This window comes from Pteropus medius, unplaced genomic scaffold, assembly GCF_902729225.1.
Source record: "Pteropus medius unplaced genomic scaffold, Ma_sr-lr_union100, whole genome shotgun sequence".
NCBI classification, from domain to species: domain Eukaryota; kingdom Metazoa; phylum Chordata; class Mammalia; order Chiroptera; family Pteropodidae; genus Pteropus; species Pteropus medius.
The window spans coordinates 3,840,498-3,860,215 of NW_024355990.1; the positions used below are offsets into that span (position 1 = coordinate 3,840,498).

The window sequence follows — 19,718 nt, forward strand, 5'->3', positions numbered from 1 at the left end:
GAACGAAACGTCCAGAAACGTCCGTAAGGGTTCTGGCCCCGTGGGGTTTTCCAACTCCCTGCACTTGGCGTCGAGTCTGGAAATCACGCCACTGGTTCCTCAGATGTGTAAGCCAACCGCGAAGCTTCTGACTGTCCAGATTTTTTATAAAAATTACGGGAAACCAAGTATTACTGGTCCTCTTGACTGAATTTACTTCACCCTAAATTTCTTCATTTGTACAGTTGAAAATCACATTTAAGAATGAGCTCTCCCGAACATAGGAAATGTCCAGAACAGGCAAATCCACAGAGAAAGCAGCAGCTGAGTGGCTGCCGGTGCCGAGCCAGAGAATGCGAGCGGCTGCTAATGGACACGGGAGGTTTTCAGGGGCGATGAAAATGTTCTGGAATGGTCATGGTGATAGCTGTACGAACTTGTAAATACACTAAAAAAATCTAAAGTATATGTTCTAAGATGGTGAATTTTATGGTTACTAAATTAAAAAAATTTTTAAGCAAGCTCTTATGACAGAAAGTTAACCTCTCCATGAAGACATGCCCCAAAGTCACAGTGCATCCCCCAGACACGCACGCAGAATGGCGCCGCCTGCGGGACGTCACCTGCCGCCACGGCTCACTTTTTTTTTGCATCACATCTTCTAGGAAAATTACGAGGAAAACTCCTCCTCCAGTAAATATGCTTGCTTTCTTAATGTGTTTTTTGCTCATTCACAAATTCCTGTTTTCAAGACTTAAAACAATTTTTACATCATTTTACAATATTTTATGAGGCAGTCCTTGCTGTGAACTGCAAGGTAAGAAAACTTATCAAACCATACATTTAAAGAAAAATAAAGTGCAAATCTTTTAAAAGATAAGATTCCGTTTCAGCATTTCATGATTTATTTAAATGTCATTTCCAGACACATAATGTGGAGTGCCATATGCTCCCTATTATTACATAGTAACACGTACTCAATACCCAGCAAGAAGCCTCATGTGACACATGGCCTAGTATTTTGAATGGAGGTAAGATCTTTCAAAGAAACAGGAGGGAGAGGACATTTACATTCCATAACATGATTATAAGGAACTCTAGAGAGATGATTTGAAAAATATCTTTGAACAGTTACGACCGACAACACATTTCCTTATTCCACTTGTTTTAAATAGCTAGTATCTGTAAACGTGAGCACCAGCTCCAGCAGACTCGGCACTCTTAATTCTTTGATTTTTTCCATACTAAATATCATCCAATATATTGTGAAAATGAAAGGTGGCTTCTCCGACCAAGCCCTGTCACTCAGCTGCTGTCTGAAGAGGCACCGGCTTCCAGGATCAAATACTTCGGTAGTCAGAGCCCCGGGCGACGATGGCGGCAGCTTCCCACTCCACGGCGAAGAACGAAACCGTTCCAAAAAACCCAAATATCACCATGACCAGGAGTTGCCAGTGGAGGAGAAGGTAGTTACTGTAGAAAAACGCCACGGCCGCACAAATGGACTGGGGACAAAGAAAACAAATCACGACATGCACACAGGTGGCCCAGGCTCCCCAGTTAGCCCCGCCGCGCGCTGTGACTGGCTGTGCCCTCGGCTCTTTCTGCATCCAGACGGCACTCATGTGTCACTAGCTCACACTCACACGTGCACGACAAACGCGTACCATAAAATCCCGTCGAGAGCTAGTGACAATCAAGTAAGCCACAACCTCTTATTTAAAATAGCATATTGTGGGAGACTGGGCATAAAACAATGTGCATGCACAGTGAGAACTGTCTGCACTACAAATGAACTCAACTCAGGCACCTAAGGACGTCCCTAACCTGAGCCGAGGACACCAGAAGGGAAAATCTCTAACACAGGGTGGGGGGGCCTGGGGTCGCACTGCTCACCGCTTCCAAATTCTACTCACAAATCCTTTGAAAGGAGGCCCCTGCCTTTCATTTAAGGAACATTAAGAAAACAAAATTAAAGCACTAAGAAAGAAAGGGACCCACAATGTGAAGACCACGCTACCTGGACGAACTTAAAGACTGCGAAAGCGGGCGCGCTGTCCTCAGAATACAGAAGCCCCAGAATGCTGAGCAGCTGCGTATTGAAGCAGCTGTCTCCAAGACCCAGCAGGAAACTGCAGAAGATGGCAACTTCTTTGCTGAATAAAATAAATTTAGAATGAGTGTTAACAATATTTGCTAGAGCCCATTTAAAATGTAAAAGCAACACACCCACAAAAGCATTTTACTTTCAAGTTTTCAACTCTACGGAACAAGAATAAATACTGGAACTGACTGGAAGACTCTGCTTGACGAGCTGCTCACCCTCCGTCTCGCCAACGCTGGGCTATTAACTATCAGAGCGGCCCTCAGATTGCGGACCCAGACAGAAATATCTGCATCGATAATGAATTTGAGAGTTGGGTGCAATGAAACAAAATCCTCCAAACTTATAGTAATGGCCGTGAAAGGACTGGCCGGCCTGCCCAGCTGGCACATTGTCCCTTGCTCCTTGCTGTTTTATCTTGAGGCTCTAAATCCTAGAGATTTCATTGCTCACGAAAGCAGAGATACAAAACTCCAGTCAGATATTTCTGTGCTCCTTCATAGATCAAGAAAAAGATTTAGTAGGGAGAAAGGTTAAAACCAACAATTACAAAAATAACGAGATTCTCTACGGCTGCCTGTTTAAACTCATTCTGGCTCCATTCACACTTGGCAGATGGCCTTATACAGAGAGCAGACTTTCAGACAAAAAAATGAACTACTCCATTTTGAATATCCAGCCATCCTATCTCTCGCCCTTCCTTAAATTACTAGAAAAATGACAGTCACTGTACCTGGGTTTGATGTAAGCTCTGCTATCGGTTCCCTCAATGGGAGCGATAGGGGCGTCCCCAGGCATGTTGAGAAATATTAAATAAAAAGCTATAAAATGCACCAGGATGCCCAAAAGCACAACCGGATTTCTACCAAAACGATTATTCTTGCTCAGCAGGCCAAAGAGGCTTCCACCTGTAAAATCAATCAAGTGGAGAACAGAAAAACCCAAAATTGAGTTAATAAATCAAAATCATGATTCTCTGAAAAACAAATCAAAAGGACAAAACAATAGCTAATTTAATCAAAAAACACACAAATATACAAAATAAGAAAGAACTATTGAAACAGAAAAATTTTAAAAGTCAGAACAGACTTCTCGGGAAGATGGAGCAACAGGGACTGGATTGACCCCGCCTTAAAAAAAGGACAAAAAAATATGAAGCGATGGCTTTGAGGACACGGGCTTATCAGGCAACAGCGGGCAGTGATCTCTGAGAGGCAGGAAACAAAGGAGGTGAGCCCTGCAGCTGTCCCTGTGACATCTGAGGAGAGGCTGCAGCGAAGGACCGGAAGGCAAGCGGAGCCCCGATGCCTTCCTGAGCTGAGGAGACAGAGCTGGGAGTCTGGGGAGACCCGGCAGCTGGAGTTCCCAGAAAGGAGAGCTGCACAGGGGGACAATTCCGGAGACCTGCAGAGGCTGCCCCCGCGTCCTGGCCGAGTGCCGATCAGCACGTAGTGTGAATCAACTAGCAGAGGCCCGGGAACGAGCCATTAGCCGCATTGGTGCCTGGCCCTGGGCTGGCAATAGCGCCTGAACCACCAGCAAGACTGGAAAGCTGACAGTTAACGGCACTGGGTGCACCCAGCAGGGTCTTCCCTGAGGAGGGAGGATAATCAGCCCGTTTGAGCACGGCTCCCGTCCTGCCCAACAAATTTTTGAAGGACGACCTGAAAGATTCAGTTTCCAATAAACGAACTATGTCCAAGAACAAAGCTCAGGAATGTGTGTAGTACGACAAAACCATCCAGCACCCGACAAGGTGAAGGTCACGACGGCTGGTATCCGCAGTATTACCAGGCATGCAAAGCAGCAGGAAAACAGGACCCACCATGAGGACAAAAACCAGTCAAACACAGAATTATCACGTGACCCAGCAATTCGAGTCCTTGGCATCTAGCTACCCAAGAGAAAGGAAAACTGACAGGCACATAAAAACTGTACAGGTGTTCACAGCGGCGCTATTCATAACCCAAAAACCCAAATGTCCGTCAAACGGTGAATGGATAACGTGTGGTCTATCCATACAATGAAACAAAATCGGCTAAGTGAAAGAGGCCAGACACAAGAGACCACATACTGTGTGGTTCCACTTAAAACTTCTATTATAACTATAACAAACGAACCTAATGCACAAACATTTTTTCAAACCGACCTAAAATTTCTCCAATGCCGATAAAAATGCCAGAGAGTCCAATGAGGCTCTTCTCCTCTGTTCCAAATTTATTTACGGCGCCAATACAGGTCCCATATACTCCAGAGAAGAAGGTCAATTCCAGACCTGTAGAAAAAAATGAGACTGAATTACGCATTCGTATTCTCCCTTCCCTAGTTTTTCTTCATGTCTAATATTATTTGAGCTATATACATATAAAACAAAATTCACTCGGGCTGAAATGTTACTCCCAAGCACAGCATAAGTTTACACTACATAGCTGATGAAATGAAATTAGCCACAAGATGGCAGTTATCGCATATTTCAGATAAAATATACAACTTAAATAAGCAAAGACATCCTTATATTAAAAATGGTCACTCTGTGTGTAGACAGGATAGACATAATAATTAACATAAATCTGTAATGATGAATAAGAAAGTGTTCATTACTGTTAATAGCTTTCAAAGGGACTAGGAACGTATGTTTGGAAAACCAGTACGTACATACTATCCACTTTTGCTTAAAGGCACGATAACATTTTAATTAAACCTTTTTTCCCAAGAAAAGAAATTCAAAAACTTAGGGTAAAAATCAGGGCAAATCAGTATAAGACCTGATTCCTTAACGTCAGAAACCTTAACCGAATTTTAAAAATGTTTAATAGGAGCATTTGAAATCTTGCTCCCCGGCATATGTTGTCAGTTTGGCTCAAAAAAATTATGAAAATTAAAAAAAAAAGATGTTTAATATTGATTCTATTTCTCCTAAAAAGGAGTTTATGCCTATGAGGCCTACGAAGACAAAAGCAATGTGTGGCACATTACAGCACCTTTAAAAGGTAACGGATTTCCTCCTCATTCTCCAGACCTAAGGTGCTCCAACATCAACCCACCGATCACGTGACCAGCGGCAAGCCACAGAGCTCATTGCTTTTTCCAGAAATTATCTTAGCTCGTACAAAAATTACAAAGATTTACCCATGCTTATTTTCCACAGTGCTCCATTTTGCCCTAAAATCATAAGCCCCCATGCAGAACCCTCCCACACTGAGTTTGGGCTGGCCCCTAGATTTGCTGTCACCACAAAATGCAGTGGAAGTCACGCTGAGCCAGTACCAGGCTAAGGTTTAAGATCTGGTTGTTTCTCCTTTTGCCCTTCTCCCGAGCCCACAGCCACTAAGACGTCCGGCTGTCCTGCTGGGTCGGGAGGAGAAATCACGTGGGAGGGGGTCGAGCAGCTGGCCCGAGATGACCTGGGGAGATAGAGACCCAGCCTGGCATCTGACCCCAGCACAAGTGCTGAGGAAATGATTTTGGAAATTCCAGCCCCAGTGGCCCTCAGCACCCACAATAGTCCCCCACTGAGACCATCAGAAACACCATTCAGCTGAGCCCAGTCAGTACACGGAACTGTGAGAAATAACCAAGGGGTGCAGTTTTGGGGCCCCTATTGTCATGCATCTACAAAAAACCGAACCGGTACTTAAATAACCACATTACCTGTATAAGCAGTTGTAATACTAAGAAGGAGCATCTCTTTGGTGACACATAACTTAAGAGACTTTTCTGTAAAAAGAAAAAAAAAATTAGGAGTGCTTTACTAGATTTTAATTAATCCAACAAAAATTCTAAAACATCTATCCAGCCAAAATAGCCCTTTGTCAATAATGCCAGTAAATAAATACACTGGGACAGAGGGTAATGATTCAGATTAAAATGCTTAAAGTATGAACTAAATCTGCTCTATAAATAAAATGTTTATTTCTACTGCTTAAATACATTCAAGAGTCATGTTTTCTCCAACACATTCTCTAGCTCCAATTTTACAAACATGAAATGGAAAAAAGAAATAGAATCAGACAAAACAGCAGAACATTTCAAGACTTGATTAAAGGTTAGGCTATTAAGGGAGTCGACAGTTGGCAAAATGCGAACTTCCCTCAGGAATTATCACCGAGCTGCTTTAAGACTGGACTCAGAATCACCGGGACCCTTCCGCACACAGAGCAGCGGGCATGTCACCTCCTGAGAGTCTCACTCTGGAGTTGAGGACTGAAACTTTACTCCTGCATGTTTGTTTACCATCACTTTAAGAGTTTTTTTTATGTTGCTCAATTCAGTTGAAATCTGCGATGGAAAATGTATTTCTAAAAACTGCATATTTTAACTGTCTTTCTGAACGTGCTGACATTGCATAATTTAAGGTCACTACTCTAGTATCCTAAACTAACAGTGACTGAATCCTGATTTTAGTTCTTATTCAACTGCTGGCTATGAAACCGATATAAGTCACAAAACCTCTGTTCTAAATTTCTCCATGTGCAAAAGAGGATACTTTTTTCTCTATTTTCACTGAAATACCGTCAGGCTAAAGACAATAAGATATTTCTAGCAATCATTTTCACGAACTTCAAGGAAAAAAATACATAATCATACAAAGTTTAAAACAATATTTTAATTAAAAAGTTACATTTGCAAAGCATGTTTATTTTTGAATAATCAGAAGATTTAGCTAACAGAAAGAAATTTTAAAACATAACCTCATACTATAATGGCGGATCCATGTCATGACACATTTGTCCAAACCCATAAGATGTACAACACAAGAGTGTATACTACAGACTCCAGGTGATAATGATGTGGCCATCAGTGTAACAAACATACTGCTCTGGGGGGGTGGCGGGTCTTTGATAATGGGGAAGGCTGCGCGTCTGTGAGGCAGGGGGTAAAAGAGAAACCTCTGTACCTTCCTCTCAATTTTGCTATGAACCTAAAACTGCTTCAAAAAATGAAGTCTATTTAAAACACACACACACACACACCCCAGGATGTTTGCAGAAATCGACAAATTGATCCTAAAATTCATACGGAAAATCAAGCGACCCACAATAGCCAAAACAATCTTGAAAAAAGAACAAAGTTGAAGGACCCACACCTTCTAATTTCAAAACTTACAATATCAACACGGCAAGGTACTGCACTAAGGATAAACATATATCTAGAAATAAATTCTTACACTTACAGTCAGTTGGTTTTCAGCAAGAATGCTAACACAATTCAATGGGGGTAAAAATAGTCTTTTCAACTAATGGAGCTGGGACAACTGGATGTCCACATGTAAAAGAATGAAGTTGGACTCCTACCTCATAGTGCAGATAAAAATAACTCCAAATGAACTGTAGATCTAAATGTAAGAGCTAAAACTATAAAATCCTAGAACAGCGGTCTCCACCGGTGTTCACCGGTGCTCCTAAGAGAATCTAATGTCTGGTGATCTGAGGCAGAGCTGAGGCGGTGATACTAGCGCTGGGGAGCGGCTGCGAACACAGACGAAGCTTTGCTAGCTTGCCCACTGCTCACCTCCTGCCGTGCAGCCTGGTTCCTAATGGACCAGTACCGGTCCGTGGCCCGGGGGTTGGGGAACCCTTTCCTAGAAGAAAATATAGCAGTAAATCTTCGTGACCTGGGCACAGCCTTCTTAGGACACCGAAAGCACAAGCAACAACAAAAAAATTAAACTTCATCAAAAATTAAAAACTTTTGTGCTTCAAAAGTTACCATCAAGAAAATGAAAAGTCAACCTAAACAAGGGGAGGAAATATTTGCAAATCATATATATGTGACTTTTATTACGAATATATAAAGAACTCTTACAATTCAATAACAATTCAATAACAAAAAGACAAATACGATTCAATAATAAAAAGACAAACAACCCAAGCAAAAAATGGGCAAAGATTTGAGTAAACGTTTCTCTAAAGAGAGAGATGCAAATGGTTTATAAGCATATGAAAATATGCTCAACACCGTTACCATTAGGGAAAGGCAAATCAGAACCAAAGATATCACTTCACACCTACTAGGATGGCTATAACCAAACAAGCAGATAGTAACTCAAGAACGTGAAGCAACTGGACCCCGCGTACACTGCTGGTGGGACCGTAACACAGAACGGCCCCTTCGGAAACAATCTGGTCATTCCCCAAAAGGCGAAACACAGAGAGCCACGTGACCCAGCAATCCCACTACTCCTCGACGTATATCCAAGAGATCTGAAAACGTGTCCCTATAAAAACCTGTAAACGAATATTCACAGCAGCATTACTCATGAGACCTAAAAACTAGAAACCCCAGGAACCTGACAACATGCTACCGCACGAACTCTGAGACCATTATGCTAAGTACAAGAAACCTGTTGTAAAAGATCACGTGTTGTCGGATTGCATTTACGTGCAATGTCCAGGACGGGCAAATCTAGAGATGTAAAATAGATCAGTGAATGCCTAGAGCTAGGGACGGGGGTTGAGGGGAGAGTGGGAAGTGACTGCTGACGGACACCGGGATTCTTTGTGGGGAGATGAATAGGCTCTGAAGTTGGTTGTGGTGACGACTGCATGACTCTGCGAATATAATAAAAACCACTGAATTGTACCCGGTAACGGGGTGAACTGCATAGTGGAATCTGTTTTTCTTTTTAAAAAGAAAAACAGATTCCACTATGTGTACGCTATTTCATAATTTGTTTTCACGTAACAGAGCAATTATTTTCTAACATTAATAGTGATTGTTTTAATGGCTAGATCATCTATTGTATAGATGCACGAATGCCTTGCAGTTGAACATTTAAATTACTTCCAGTTTCTCACAAATACATACATCTTAGTAGTCAAATCTTGACAAAGATTCTTAATTACTTCCTGAAGATAATCCTATCAGTGGAATTGCCGGGGCAAAGGTATAAACGTTTTAAGGCTTTCGATACTGATATCCATTCTGCAGAAGGTAATACAGTGCTATGTTCTTATCAGCAGTGTGGCCCTATGCGTGTAAATACTTACCTTCCACAATACTGAGAATCATTTTTATCTCTGGAAATTTGATAGAAATATTTAATTTGCATTTCTTACACTTAAACTATAATTATTTTTATAATTATTAATTTTTATAATTATTTTATAATTATTTTATAATTATAATTTTTATAATTATTTTGTAATAATTTTATAATTATAATTTTTATAATTATTTTATAATAATTTTATAATTATTATAGTGTAAGAATGTTTATAATGTTTCTAAAATGTCTACTTTCTACAGAAGCGTTTGTGCTTTTCATATTGGTTTATAACAGCTCTTTATCACATACTGCAAATATTTCCTTGCCATTTTAACTTTAGTGGGTTGTTCTGAGAGACTGAAATTTTATATTTTAGGTAACCAAAGAACTGTCTTTTTCCTTATTGTTTGACAGACTTTTCTCTACCCAATTAATTTCTTTGATTACCTTTCTGGTTTCATTTTTACATTTAATCCACCTGGAATTTTAGGATAAGACAGGAAGTATGAATCTACATATTTTTCTATGTAGTCAGCCATCTAACCTTGCTTATTTAAGAATTTTTTATTTTATTACATATTCCCATATGGACGTGGACCTGACTTAGACTTAGGTCTCCTGCCCTTTCTATTCTGTTTTCAAATAAATTCATATTAGGTTTTAATACTTATTAGGGAAAGTCCTTCTTCTGCTCTTTAAAAATTATCTTATCTATTCTCAGACATTTATTCTTTTTTTTTCAGACATTTATTCATTCAGATGAATTATAGGACCATTTCATCAAGACCAAAAAATAAATTTTTTAAAAATTCACTGAAATTTCCTAGAATTGCATTAAACACATACAATCAGTTGAGGAACTCAGTGCTTTTTATATAAGCCGGAACCTTTTCTGTATAACACCCGTCAGAGCATCAACTGAAGGACTGTCATGAATAAATAATAAGCGAAACACTGGCTCACAGACGAATTACGTGAAGTCTGGACATTCTTCTTCCTGTCCCTCTGTGCCTGTGGCTTCCGGCCACCCCACAACCGCACATCGCTCCCCAGGTGCCCAGGAACCATCACCGGCACCTGCTTCCCTACAGCACCTCACGTGCCTTACCTTTCCTGGCTGCTGCCTTCTCTCTCCCCATCTACACCTGACAGTCCAACACCTACTGCTCCCGAACCCTACCGAGCAACTACCCAGCTCTGCAATGAAAGGCACGTGGCCCTGATCGTCTTAGTGCCTCTTTTCTCACTTTACAGAGAACTTAAGGCGAAGTCTGTAGAACTGCCTCGGAAGGGCGTCCTCAATCTGGTTAATAGCGATAGACGGCCAGAACGTGGGGTCCAGTAATGGAGCAGGGAGGCTGCATGAAGCCTCCCCAAGGCCGGGCGAACCACCCCATCAGCCTGAAGGTCCTTAGCCTCCCTTCTCCTGACTCCATGTTCACCAAATAAACCAATGTGGCTTTCCAGGCCCTCAATAAGACGAAGGCAATGTCCACGAAAGGGCTAAAAAATGTTAAATGCCGTCATAAATGGCTACTTCAGATTAAAAGACACACACTGTGATTTCTGCGAGTTTGTTTAGCTTGAGTCCTGCCCTTCTGGGGACTTCTGACAAACAGGTTTCTAGATCTGCAAAGTGGAAAGCTAGACTTTGACTGCGGTGACCTGCCATCTTGCTGGGGGACATTCAGGCTACATCCTTTTAAATGGTAAGGTGTAGCCCAATTTATAATTATGAATGTATTCCTGAGATGTAAGAAGTGCGCATAATAAAAACCTGACAAACAGCCTTAACAGTGATACACCACGTATGTGAACCTCAGACTACCACGCCCACAGGCCCTTCCTAAAAAAAAAAAGGCCACAGGAACAACCAAGAACACTTTATCCAGCAAAGCTAACATTTAGAGTCGAAGGACAGATAAAGAGCTTCCCAGACAAAAATAAGCTAAAGGGATTTATCAACACCAAGCCAGTATTACAGGAAATGTTGGAGGAACTTCTTTAAGAAGAAAAAACATATATCAAAAACAGGAATAAAGAAGGATCATAACTACACTCTTATCAACAAGTACCTCAAATAGAAAAGAATTAAGTGTTCCAACCGAAAGACAGAGTGGCTGAATGGGTAAGAAAACAAGACCCCTACGTATGCTGCCTACGAGAGACTCACTTCAGATTAAAAGACACACACAGACCGAAAGGAAAGGGATGGAAAAAGATTTGCCTTGATGGACCTAGAGGGTCTTGCGCAGAATGAAATGGGTCGGATAGAGAAAGACAAATGTCGCGAGATTTCACGTACGTGCGGAATCTAAAGAACAAAATCAACAACAACAACAAAAGCAGAAATAAACTCACAGATACAGAGAATATTTAGAGGGATGCTAGATGGGAGGGGAGTTGGGGGACCAAAAAAAGGCAAAGGGATTAAGAGGTACAAATGGATAGTTGAAGAACAGACATGGAGGTGTAGGGTGTAGCATGGGAAAGATGGTTAATAATGTTCTAATAAATATGTGAGGGGGAAGAGGGGTACTAGATTTAGTGGGGTGATCACTTTGCGAGTTATGTGGATCTCTGATCACTACACTATACAACTGAAACTGGTATATTATTATATGCCAACTAGGACTGAAAAAAAACCTCATCGAATTGTAAAATGTAAATACATGCAACTAATTATCTATTCTATTTCAATAAAGATGGATGACAAAAAAGAAGTAGAATTGACAGTTATAAAATAGTCATAGTCCACAAGAGTTAACAATACTGTAATAACTAGGTATGGTGCCAGGTCAGGACTAGCTTTATCAGGGGGTCACCTTGTAAATTACATAAATGTCTAAACATCATGCTGTATACCTGAAAATAATGTCATATTGAATATCAACTATAATAGAAAACTAAAAACTAAAAAAATGGGGAAAAAAAAAAAAGAGGCCACAGGAATTCCTGACTAAAAGTTGGTGTGCTTTGTGTCATCTGACTTAGGCCACAGCTGATGAGATCAAGAATTCGTACCCTCGTCCAAAATAGCCTACGGGCTAGCTGGAAGTACGTAACCACATGGCCCAGGGGCCTACAGGGGCTTCTCTGAGAGGATGTGGCCCCAACAGGCTGCTCCCTATGAGACAGTAACTACTTCAGTCAGACTCTCCCTCCTAGAGAGACAAAGAGGCTGAGAGCTGTAGGCAGAAGCAAAGAACTGACCCGTGTCAGGCCCCCTTAGAATCGAAGCCACGGTCGCCTGTTTCTGAAGGAACCCCAAGATGGTTATTATGGGACTCGCTGGCTCTGTCAACAATTTGGGATGGAATCCCAGCTCAGTCAGTGCTGGCTGTTTGGCCCTGGGTAAACAATTTCTCTATACCTCAGCTTTTTCGATAAAATGGAGATAATGATAGCTTCCATCTACAGGTCATATCATACATGTTACGTGATACTCAAAGAATTGTCGTGAGAATAAAATAAAGTAAAACACATCAAGAGGCTTAGCCAGGAAGAACCGTCGACAGATGAGCACAACTGTCCCTCCAAATTCCCGCTCTGTTCTGGGGACCTATGAGCGATGATGAAGAAACAGTCTGTGTGTCGTCACCTTCTCGCGTTCCCTGCAGCCTCCTCACGCCTCCCCCGCACGGCCACCCAGCAGCGCTGTGTCACCCACCCTCACATCCCCGTGTCACAGAGGTGTGACTGAGAGGACTCGTGTATCTCAGAGCAGCAGACCCGGACAAAGGAAAATACTGGGGTATCGTCACTCCACAGCCACCAGGGGAAGGCGGAAGGGCAAACGCTCAAGCCGTCCCTGCACGTCGGACACAGGAAATACTTACTAAACGCATCTACTGCCTTTGTCATGTTGTTCTGGGCAGGCCTGATAAAATAAAGAGAAAAAAAAAGGTTTTTCCCCTGAAAACTACAAAGAGAACAAAAATACTACCACAGTTTCATTGGCGTTTGTGAAAGCGCTGCCTCCCACGTGGCCTGGCAAATATTTCTGGTGCCCTTCGAATGACTCTTGCTCCCAGATGTCCCATCAGGACCCATGTCCTGGCTTCAGGGGCTGTGGTTAAAGTGCCGTATGGGTGACTGTTAACAAGGGGGCACGATTCTTTCATACAAAATCTATCGCACACCTTCAGGCGTGCCCTTTTCAGATATGGTTGCTCAGGAGGCACAGAAATCTCTACCCTGCTATTTTCACTCTTACGAAACTATTTGTGACGACTCGATTTCCCACCACTCCCATTACGTAAAGAGTAAATTCTTCAGTGTTAAAACGCTTCGTGAGCGATACCACCGCCCGAGGTCCAGGGTTGGGTGCCGTACAGTCTATTGGTTTAAAATGTGGGCTTTGGAGTCTGAGGCCTGCTTTGTCACTTATTAATTGCATGGTTTTAGACGAATTATTTTATGTCTCTAAGTTTCATTTCCTCATTTGCAAAATAGGGACACTACCGCTTACTCGTGAGAATTAAAGGAGATAATGTAATTTAAGCGTAGTCGCTTATTATGATTATAGTAAGGAAGTTTTTAAAAAATTACGTTTCTTAGACTACCAGCCAAGCGGGTAATATCTACTTCTCCTATATGTTTAAATGATGTTGTTTACCAAAAGAAACAAACAAGCAAACAAACAAACCTAGAGATCTACCAGAGATCTACTTGACTTCCATAAATAAATTACTGACACAAAAATGGAAGTATGTCCTAACAAGAGGAAAATTTTTTTCCTCACCATAAAAACTCATGCCCTCCCTGGGAACAAGTACTATATAGACTCCACTTCACTGACAGCAGCCTCGTCTTGTACTTGGATAGGATCAGATGCAGGATCCTAATATTTTTATACTTCAGGCCCCAAACAAGGAGGAACTGATTCATCCTCTACAGACTGTTAAAATACAATGGATTCAGCTAGCACTCACATGCGCATCGCTCCCCACTCAGCTCCGTGAGATATCATAGGAAGCCATTCCAGTACAAGAATTCTAAAATAAGCCCCGCCCCCAGGTCCTGCAGGTATGCCCCGCCCCCACCTGCCCCGCCTCTGTCTACCTCTTCCTCCTCCGCCCCTTAATTACATTAAAACTTTACACCCTCCTGTCTGCCCCAAGTCGGGCAGCAGTTAGGGCTATAACAAGATTGGTAATCTCTAGACTGCATCTACTCTAAATATACTTTTGAATAAAAAGGACCCGTTTCCCACGTCTTACTCGCTGACATCTAGGTCCTGATCATCAGAAGACTCATCTTCTCCCAGGACGTTTTCAGGATCTGGTTTCCGAATGAGAAAGAAAAGAACTGTCCCCACGAGGCTAATCACTGTCAGGGCAATAAACACTGTTCTTCGGTCACTCTCTGGGAAGAGGGAAGAAGACAACACTGACCGTACAAACAACTGCAGAGTTAGCACGATGTTCACAGTTTGTTTATAACCGTCAAAACGCTTCATTAAATTTTTACTTGATCGTATCAGTAAAAACCTAGGACAGGAGATAAACAGGGTTTCTCCACCTGTCTTTCGGTTAAAGAAATACTAATGAGCCAAGAGAAAAACACGAGAACTTAATCATATTCTTTTAATCAAAGCAGCATACAAACAAAACAATTGAGTTCAAAAGCCTGGCAACGCACGCGTATCCTCATTCACAGCAGCACCTTCTCCCACATCGAGATGCCACTTGAAGCTCAGTCAATAACTCTAATCCTAACTTAATAATATGATCCAGGGGGAAGAGTTACTAAAATCTGAGAACGTTAAACGCCAATGTTCATCAGAACCATCTCAACAAAGCAATAATGGGTATTTTTGTAGAACTGCTGTTATGCTTTGCACGTATCTGAATAAAGCAAAATAAATAAAACAAACCTGATATTTGAGTTTTCCCTTGCCAAGCAAAATATATGTAGAGATTTCCAAAGAACAAGCTGGGGGGAGAAGGGGGAAAAGACTGTTGGGAAATTATTTTCGTATTTAGTTTTTAAACAATTTTTCCATTACTTGTTAAAAAGAGAGGAAGATGGAGGTACATATAATTTCGAAAGTACTAACCCACCCTAAATCATTTCAAAGCAACAACTGCACCCTGACTCTTTCTAAAACCTTAACTGACCCAGATGGAGTTCAGTCTCCCTTCACGTGACAGTAACCTGATTCAGAACCGCCCTTCAAAGAAGTCTTGACTCACTCTGAAGCATGTGATTTATTATTAGAACTCTGGAAACGACTCCTGAGAAACAAGCTTATGTTAATTCTAAAATCCTATATTTTCAAGAATCTAAAAAAAAAAAAAGTCCTTGATTTAGTTATCTGCAGCTAATCAGATACTTTATTTTGCACACTTTCCCAGAGAAGAATCGTTTACCCACGGTCCAGTTTCTTAATGTGCAACTCCTTAAAACTAAACATTTGCACTTGTTAAGCCTTATCAATGCCAAAGGTTTAGGCAGGATCCATGAGGGTAGATCCTCGGGACAAATTTCATGACAGGATGATGTTGTTTTTTACTTAGAAAATATATAACACGCTATATAGTTCACCGTTGACAGAGTTAATCTCACTGTTATATATAAATACATAGCTATCAGGTAGTGTAGGCAGGTCAGAAGGATGTGGCCTCTGGGATCCAGATGATGATGGTTTAAATCGAATCAGTTACTTAACTTTTAAGCCTCTGCTTTCTCAACTGCAGGTTTCCTCATCTTATAAATTTGTGAAAATTACTGAAATTAAGTAATGAACCCAGTGGTCCCTGAAGTATAATCGATGCTAAATACGCTGTAGTTAATCCTATTTTCTACTTACTAATCATAAGTTCTAATGCATTTGAGGCCGATACATGCATTTTAAGTAATTCTATGAAATGTTAAATCTATAGCATATGCATCTAGGAACTTAAGTCACGTAACATGGAAGATCTGAGTTCTCTAAAAAAAAAAAAAAATTAAAGATTGAGCTCCAAAAAGATTATTACCTGGATTGTAAAAGTGCCCAGAAGATTCCACTGTTTCTCCCAATAGTGTGCTCATCTGAATTCACCGTCAAGCAGTTTCCTTGTGCTGTCCAAAGCACTAAAATTCAAACCCAAAGGTGAGCAGGAGAGTGGAATAGCTCGGCTTCGCATACCGAACACATCCACGATCCTCTTAGATGAGCCCCGGGGAAATGAAGAAAATGAACATGAACATGCTTACCAGCAGCTGCAATTCCAATGAAAACAGAGGCTGTGTAGAAGGACCATGGGAAAGGCTGGATAAAAACGGCAATGTACATGCTAAAATATAACAGGTCAACGTATTATAGTCAAACGATACCTGAAACAGAATGCCAGTTATGCCTTCTAGGAATCAATTCTGAGGACTCTCTTTTAAAAGTCAACCTGTAAAGGACTTCTCTCGTGTTGAAAACGAACAAATGTGACCTACTCATTTCTCAATTTATTATTTCAAATTTGTAAAATCAACGACACTGAATGAGGGTTTGCAACTGGCCTTTGCCAACAGCTCAGCACATGACGGGACTGTGGTTCCACAGCCCAGAGGAAAAGTTCAGTTATTTCATTTGAATTGCTGTTAGTCGATTTGATATAAAATAAGATTATTTCAGGGGACGTTCCTTTCAACTCTCACGGAAAAACATTCTGGAGTACTATTTGTATCAATAGTAAAACAAAAACAAAGACACACACAGCCCATCACACTAAAACTATGTGGTAACCCTGAGCATCAAGTTGGCAGCCAAATCCCCAAAATATTGCCCATATTCTACTCAATACGAGTGGACAAGTGCCCGTTAGGTTACTAGGTGCTTGAAAGATACCGATGGTGTTCTAAGTAAATGCGTGAAATAAAACTACACTCCTCACCTGTAAAACAAGCCACTGGCAAACATAGAGAGCTGAGGTCCTACGATAGCAACCACGGAGGGCGTGATCAAATTTGAAGCGGAGAACACTCCATAAATGATTGCCATGCTGTACACATAACACACACAAAAACAAAGCAAAACTCGTGAAAGCACTCTCAAAAGTTCCGTTTTTCAAATCTAATTAGAGTCTACAGATTTTTTTTGCAAGAAGCGTTCATATTCTTTAGTCAGAATTTATGAGTTATATCCTTAAACTGAATGACACATTAAAGTTTTTATTTGTATAAATATTGAAGTCTCATTAAATGTTTCTTTCGATCAGTCGCCTTGGACAATAAGGTTTTTTAGGTACTGGTCAATTATAATAACAGCTAACGTATAACATATAACAGGAGCCGTGCCAAGTACTTTATACATATTTCCTTCTTTAATCCTAACAGCTCTGTGGAGAAGGCATTATTATTATCCTCTAAAGAAAACTGAAACACAGAGGGGCTAACTAACCTGCCAAAAGTTCAGCTGGCTAGCTGGCGAATGGGGCAGCCAGGATTTCATACTCCGTAATGTGACTCCAGATTAGTCAACCAGGCTGCTCTACAAACTTAGCCTACGACTCCTGGCAACTGCATTGCGATTTCGCTGCTATAAATAACGAGCGCAGAGTTATAACTTGTTTCAGCCAGAATTTATTTAACTCAACCTAGTGGTCTCATTGAACAAACATTAAGCTACTACAGACCCAGCCCTACCTAGTACATGTCTTGTGACAAAGTGTGACTAAAACCATTTTGAAGGTTCTGAATGCATTTACTGCTTATAAATCCAAAGTAAATTATTCTTCGGCTTTTATAAATCTGTCAAATACTAAATGTTCTTCCATTTGCTCTTTAGAACACACAGGAAGAGAAAGCAGTACAAAAAATTACGGTATTATTAATCATTTAGAAAAAGGGCCATTAACATCCCTTCGCTCTCAGATGTCATATACAAGGTCAGGCTTAGGATAGACAGGTAACAAAGAACCACAAAAGACTCTGGCCGGTGGGGGTGGAAAGGACTGATACCCGGGACGGGTATTGGCCACAGTCCAATATCTCACTGTAGAGAAATTCCGAAACCTATTTGTGCTTAGACACACGTACATATCACATTCCCAGTTCCAGTCAGTGTCCTAGTGACTTATGAAAGTCTTTCCACTTCAGTTTCTCCACTGTGCAAAATTGGGACTAAACACCTTAATAAAAATCTAAAAGCTCCTGGTGACAATATATGAATCATCATGAAATTACAAAAACAGGAAGACCAAATGTTTCGGGAATAATATAAAACATCCTCTGTTTAAGATTGGGAAGATAAAATATGACAATACTCGGGTGCTTATTTAAATGCCAGGTACTGTGCCAAGTGTATTACATGCCTTATCTGAGCAAGGAAACTGAGCTCATAGAGCGACTGGCCTATGATAATGCAGCAATTGAGTTGTGAAGCCAGGATTTCAAACCCAGTGTCAATTCTACATGAAACCTAAACTCATCACCTTTATACTATTATGTTCTCCCAGTCTAGATACAGAGAAGAAAAAAAGCAATCACTGTTAATTCAATCACAGTATTTTATTGCCGATGATTTTGATGGGATTTAAGCAACTACTTTAATATATAAAGTAAAACCAAACATACAGTACAATACCTGGTATATCCACTGCCATGAAAATCTGTGCTATTTAAGCTCCTGATGACAGTTTGCTGTGTGGAAGATAAAACTAATCAACGAAACGAAACGTCTTGCAATCTCCCTCCCCCTGGAAAGTCTCCAAGTGCTAAGAATAAAGTAAAAATTCAAGACGCTCAATATTTAATACTGAAAATCGACTATAAGAAAAGAAAAAGGATTGCAAAACAGGAGAAAACAAACCAATGACAGGGAAGTCGGAGGCAGGGAAGGGGGACTTGCTAAAACTATGCCTTAGGTTTTATTTCTTTAACTCTCCAAGTATAATGTAGACCTTAACACACAAAAAAAATAAAATAACTAGGTCAACATACAAACCCTAATTCTAATCAGAAATAAGCAGTAGTTTCAAATCCCGTATATGAAGAAACGTCTGATACATGAAATCAAACTTAATCATAAAAAAACGAGGAAGCGAAGTGGGAAAATAAAGGGCGCAATTTAAGCGCGCTGTTAGGTATAATTAACGTTTATTATCATTTGGGGGATGCATTAAGATAGGCACTTCGAAGGAGGGACAACAGACCCCAACTCACCGCCACATTTCCACAAGTTTGAAAGGCGGTGAACATAAACATAAAGGCAATTCCTAAAATAATGATGTTGAAAAGCTTTTTAGACTCCGGGGACATTTTGGCTCAACTCTGCCGGAGATCGGCCGCAGCCCAGGGTGGTCAGCTCTCCTCGGGGCGAACCCACTGACAATCCTGGGGAAAGAGATGAGATGGTGAGAGGACGCAGATCCAGGAGCAGGGCAGCCAAGCTGTCAACTTGCAGTTCTCGTGTCAGAATCCCGGGCTTAGGGTGAAGCTCTCCCCACGGGCACGGTCAGGACATTCCTAGGATACGATCCGAGTAGGGAAGAGCCCAACACCCGGAGACGCGCCAAGAACGTTGAGGGGCCCGCGAGGGGATTAGGGGACCAAAGGCGAGCAGCAGCCGCCGACAGGGCCCCGCCCGCCGGGCCCTGACTCAACGCAGGTCAGGCGACTCGGTCACCTGACCGCAGCCGTGGCGACGGCCGCTCAGCCCGCTGGGAA

The 19,718-nt window shown here is 41.3% G+C and overlaps 1 protein-coding gene across 3 annotated transcripts in view; it reads right to left on the minus strand.

Annotated features, from left to right (window-relative positions):
• Positions 1-856: 856 nt before the first annotated feature.
• Positions 857-19,718, minus strand: part of MFSD11 (major facilitator superfamily domain containing 11) — a 19,244-nt gene continuing 382 nt past the window's right edge. For 2 of the 3 annotated variants that reach the window (XM_039859681.1, XM_039859682.1), the window contains exons 2-14: positions 19,215-19,385; positions 18,637-18,692; positions 16,946-17,053; positions 16,275-16,354; positions 16,055-16,151; positions 14,950-15,008; positions 14,294-14,438; positions 12,911-12,951; positions 5,735-5,800; positions 4,233-4,358; positions 2,817-2,991; positions 2,000-2,135; positions 857-1,484 (exon numbers count right to left, since the gene is read on the minus strand). In XM_039859681.1, the coding sequence (XP_039715615.1) occupies positions 1,320-1,484; positions 2,000-2,135; positions 2,817-2,991; positions 4,233-4,358; positions 5,735-5,800; positions 12,911-12,951; positions 14,294-14,438; positions 14,950-15,008; positions 16,055-16,151; positions 16,275-16,354; positions 16,946-17,053; positions 18,637-18,692; positions 19,215-19,310 (1,350 nt within the window). In that variant the 5' untranslated portion in view covers positions 19,311-19,385 and the 3' untranslated portion in view covers positions 857-1,319. Of the gene's footprint in view, positions 1,485-1,999; positions 2,136-2,816; positions 2,992-4,232; positions 4,359-5,734; positions 5,801-12,910; positions 12,952-14,293; positions 14,439-14,949; positions 15,009-16,054; positions 16,152-16,274; positions 16,355-16,945; positions 17,054-18,636; positions 18,693-19,214; positions 19,386-19,677 lie in introns of all 3 variants that reach the window. The other variant, XM_039859683.1, reaches the window with a different exon arrangement.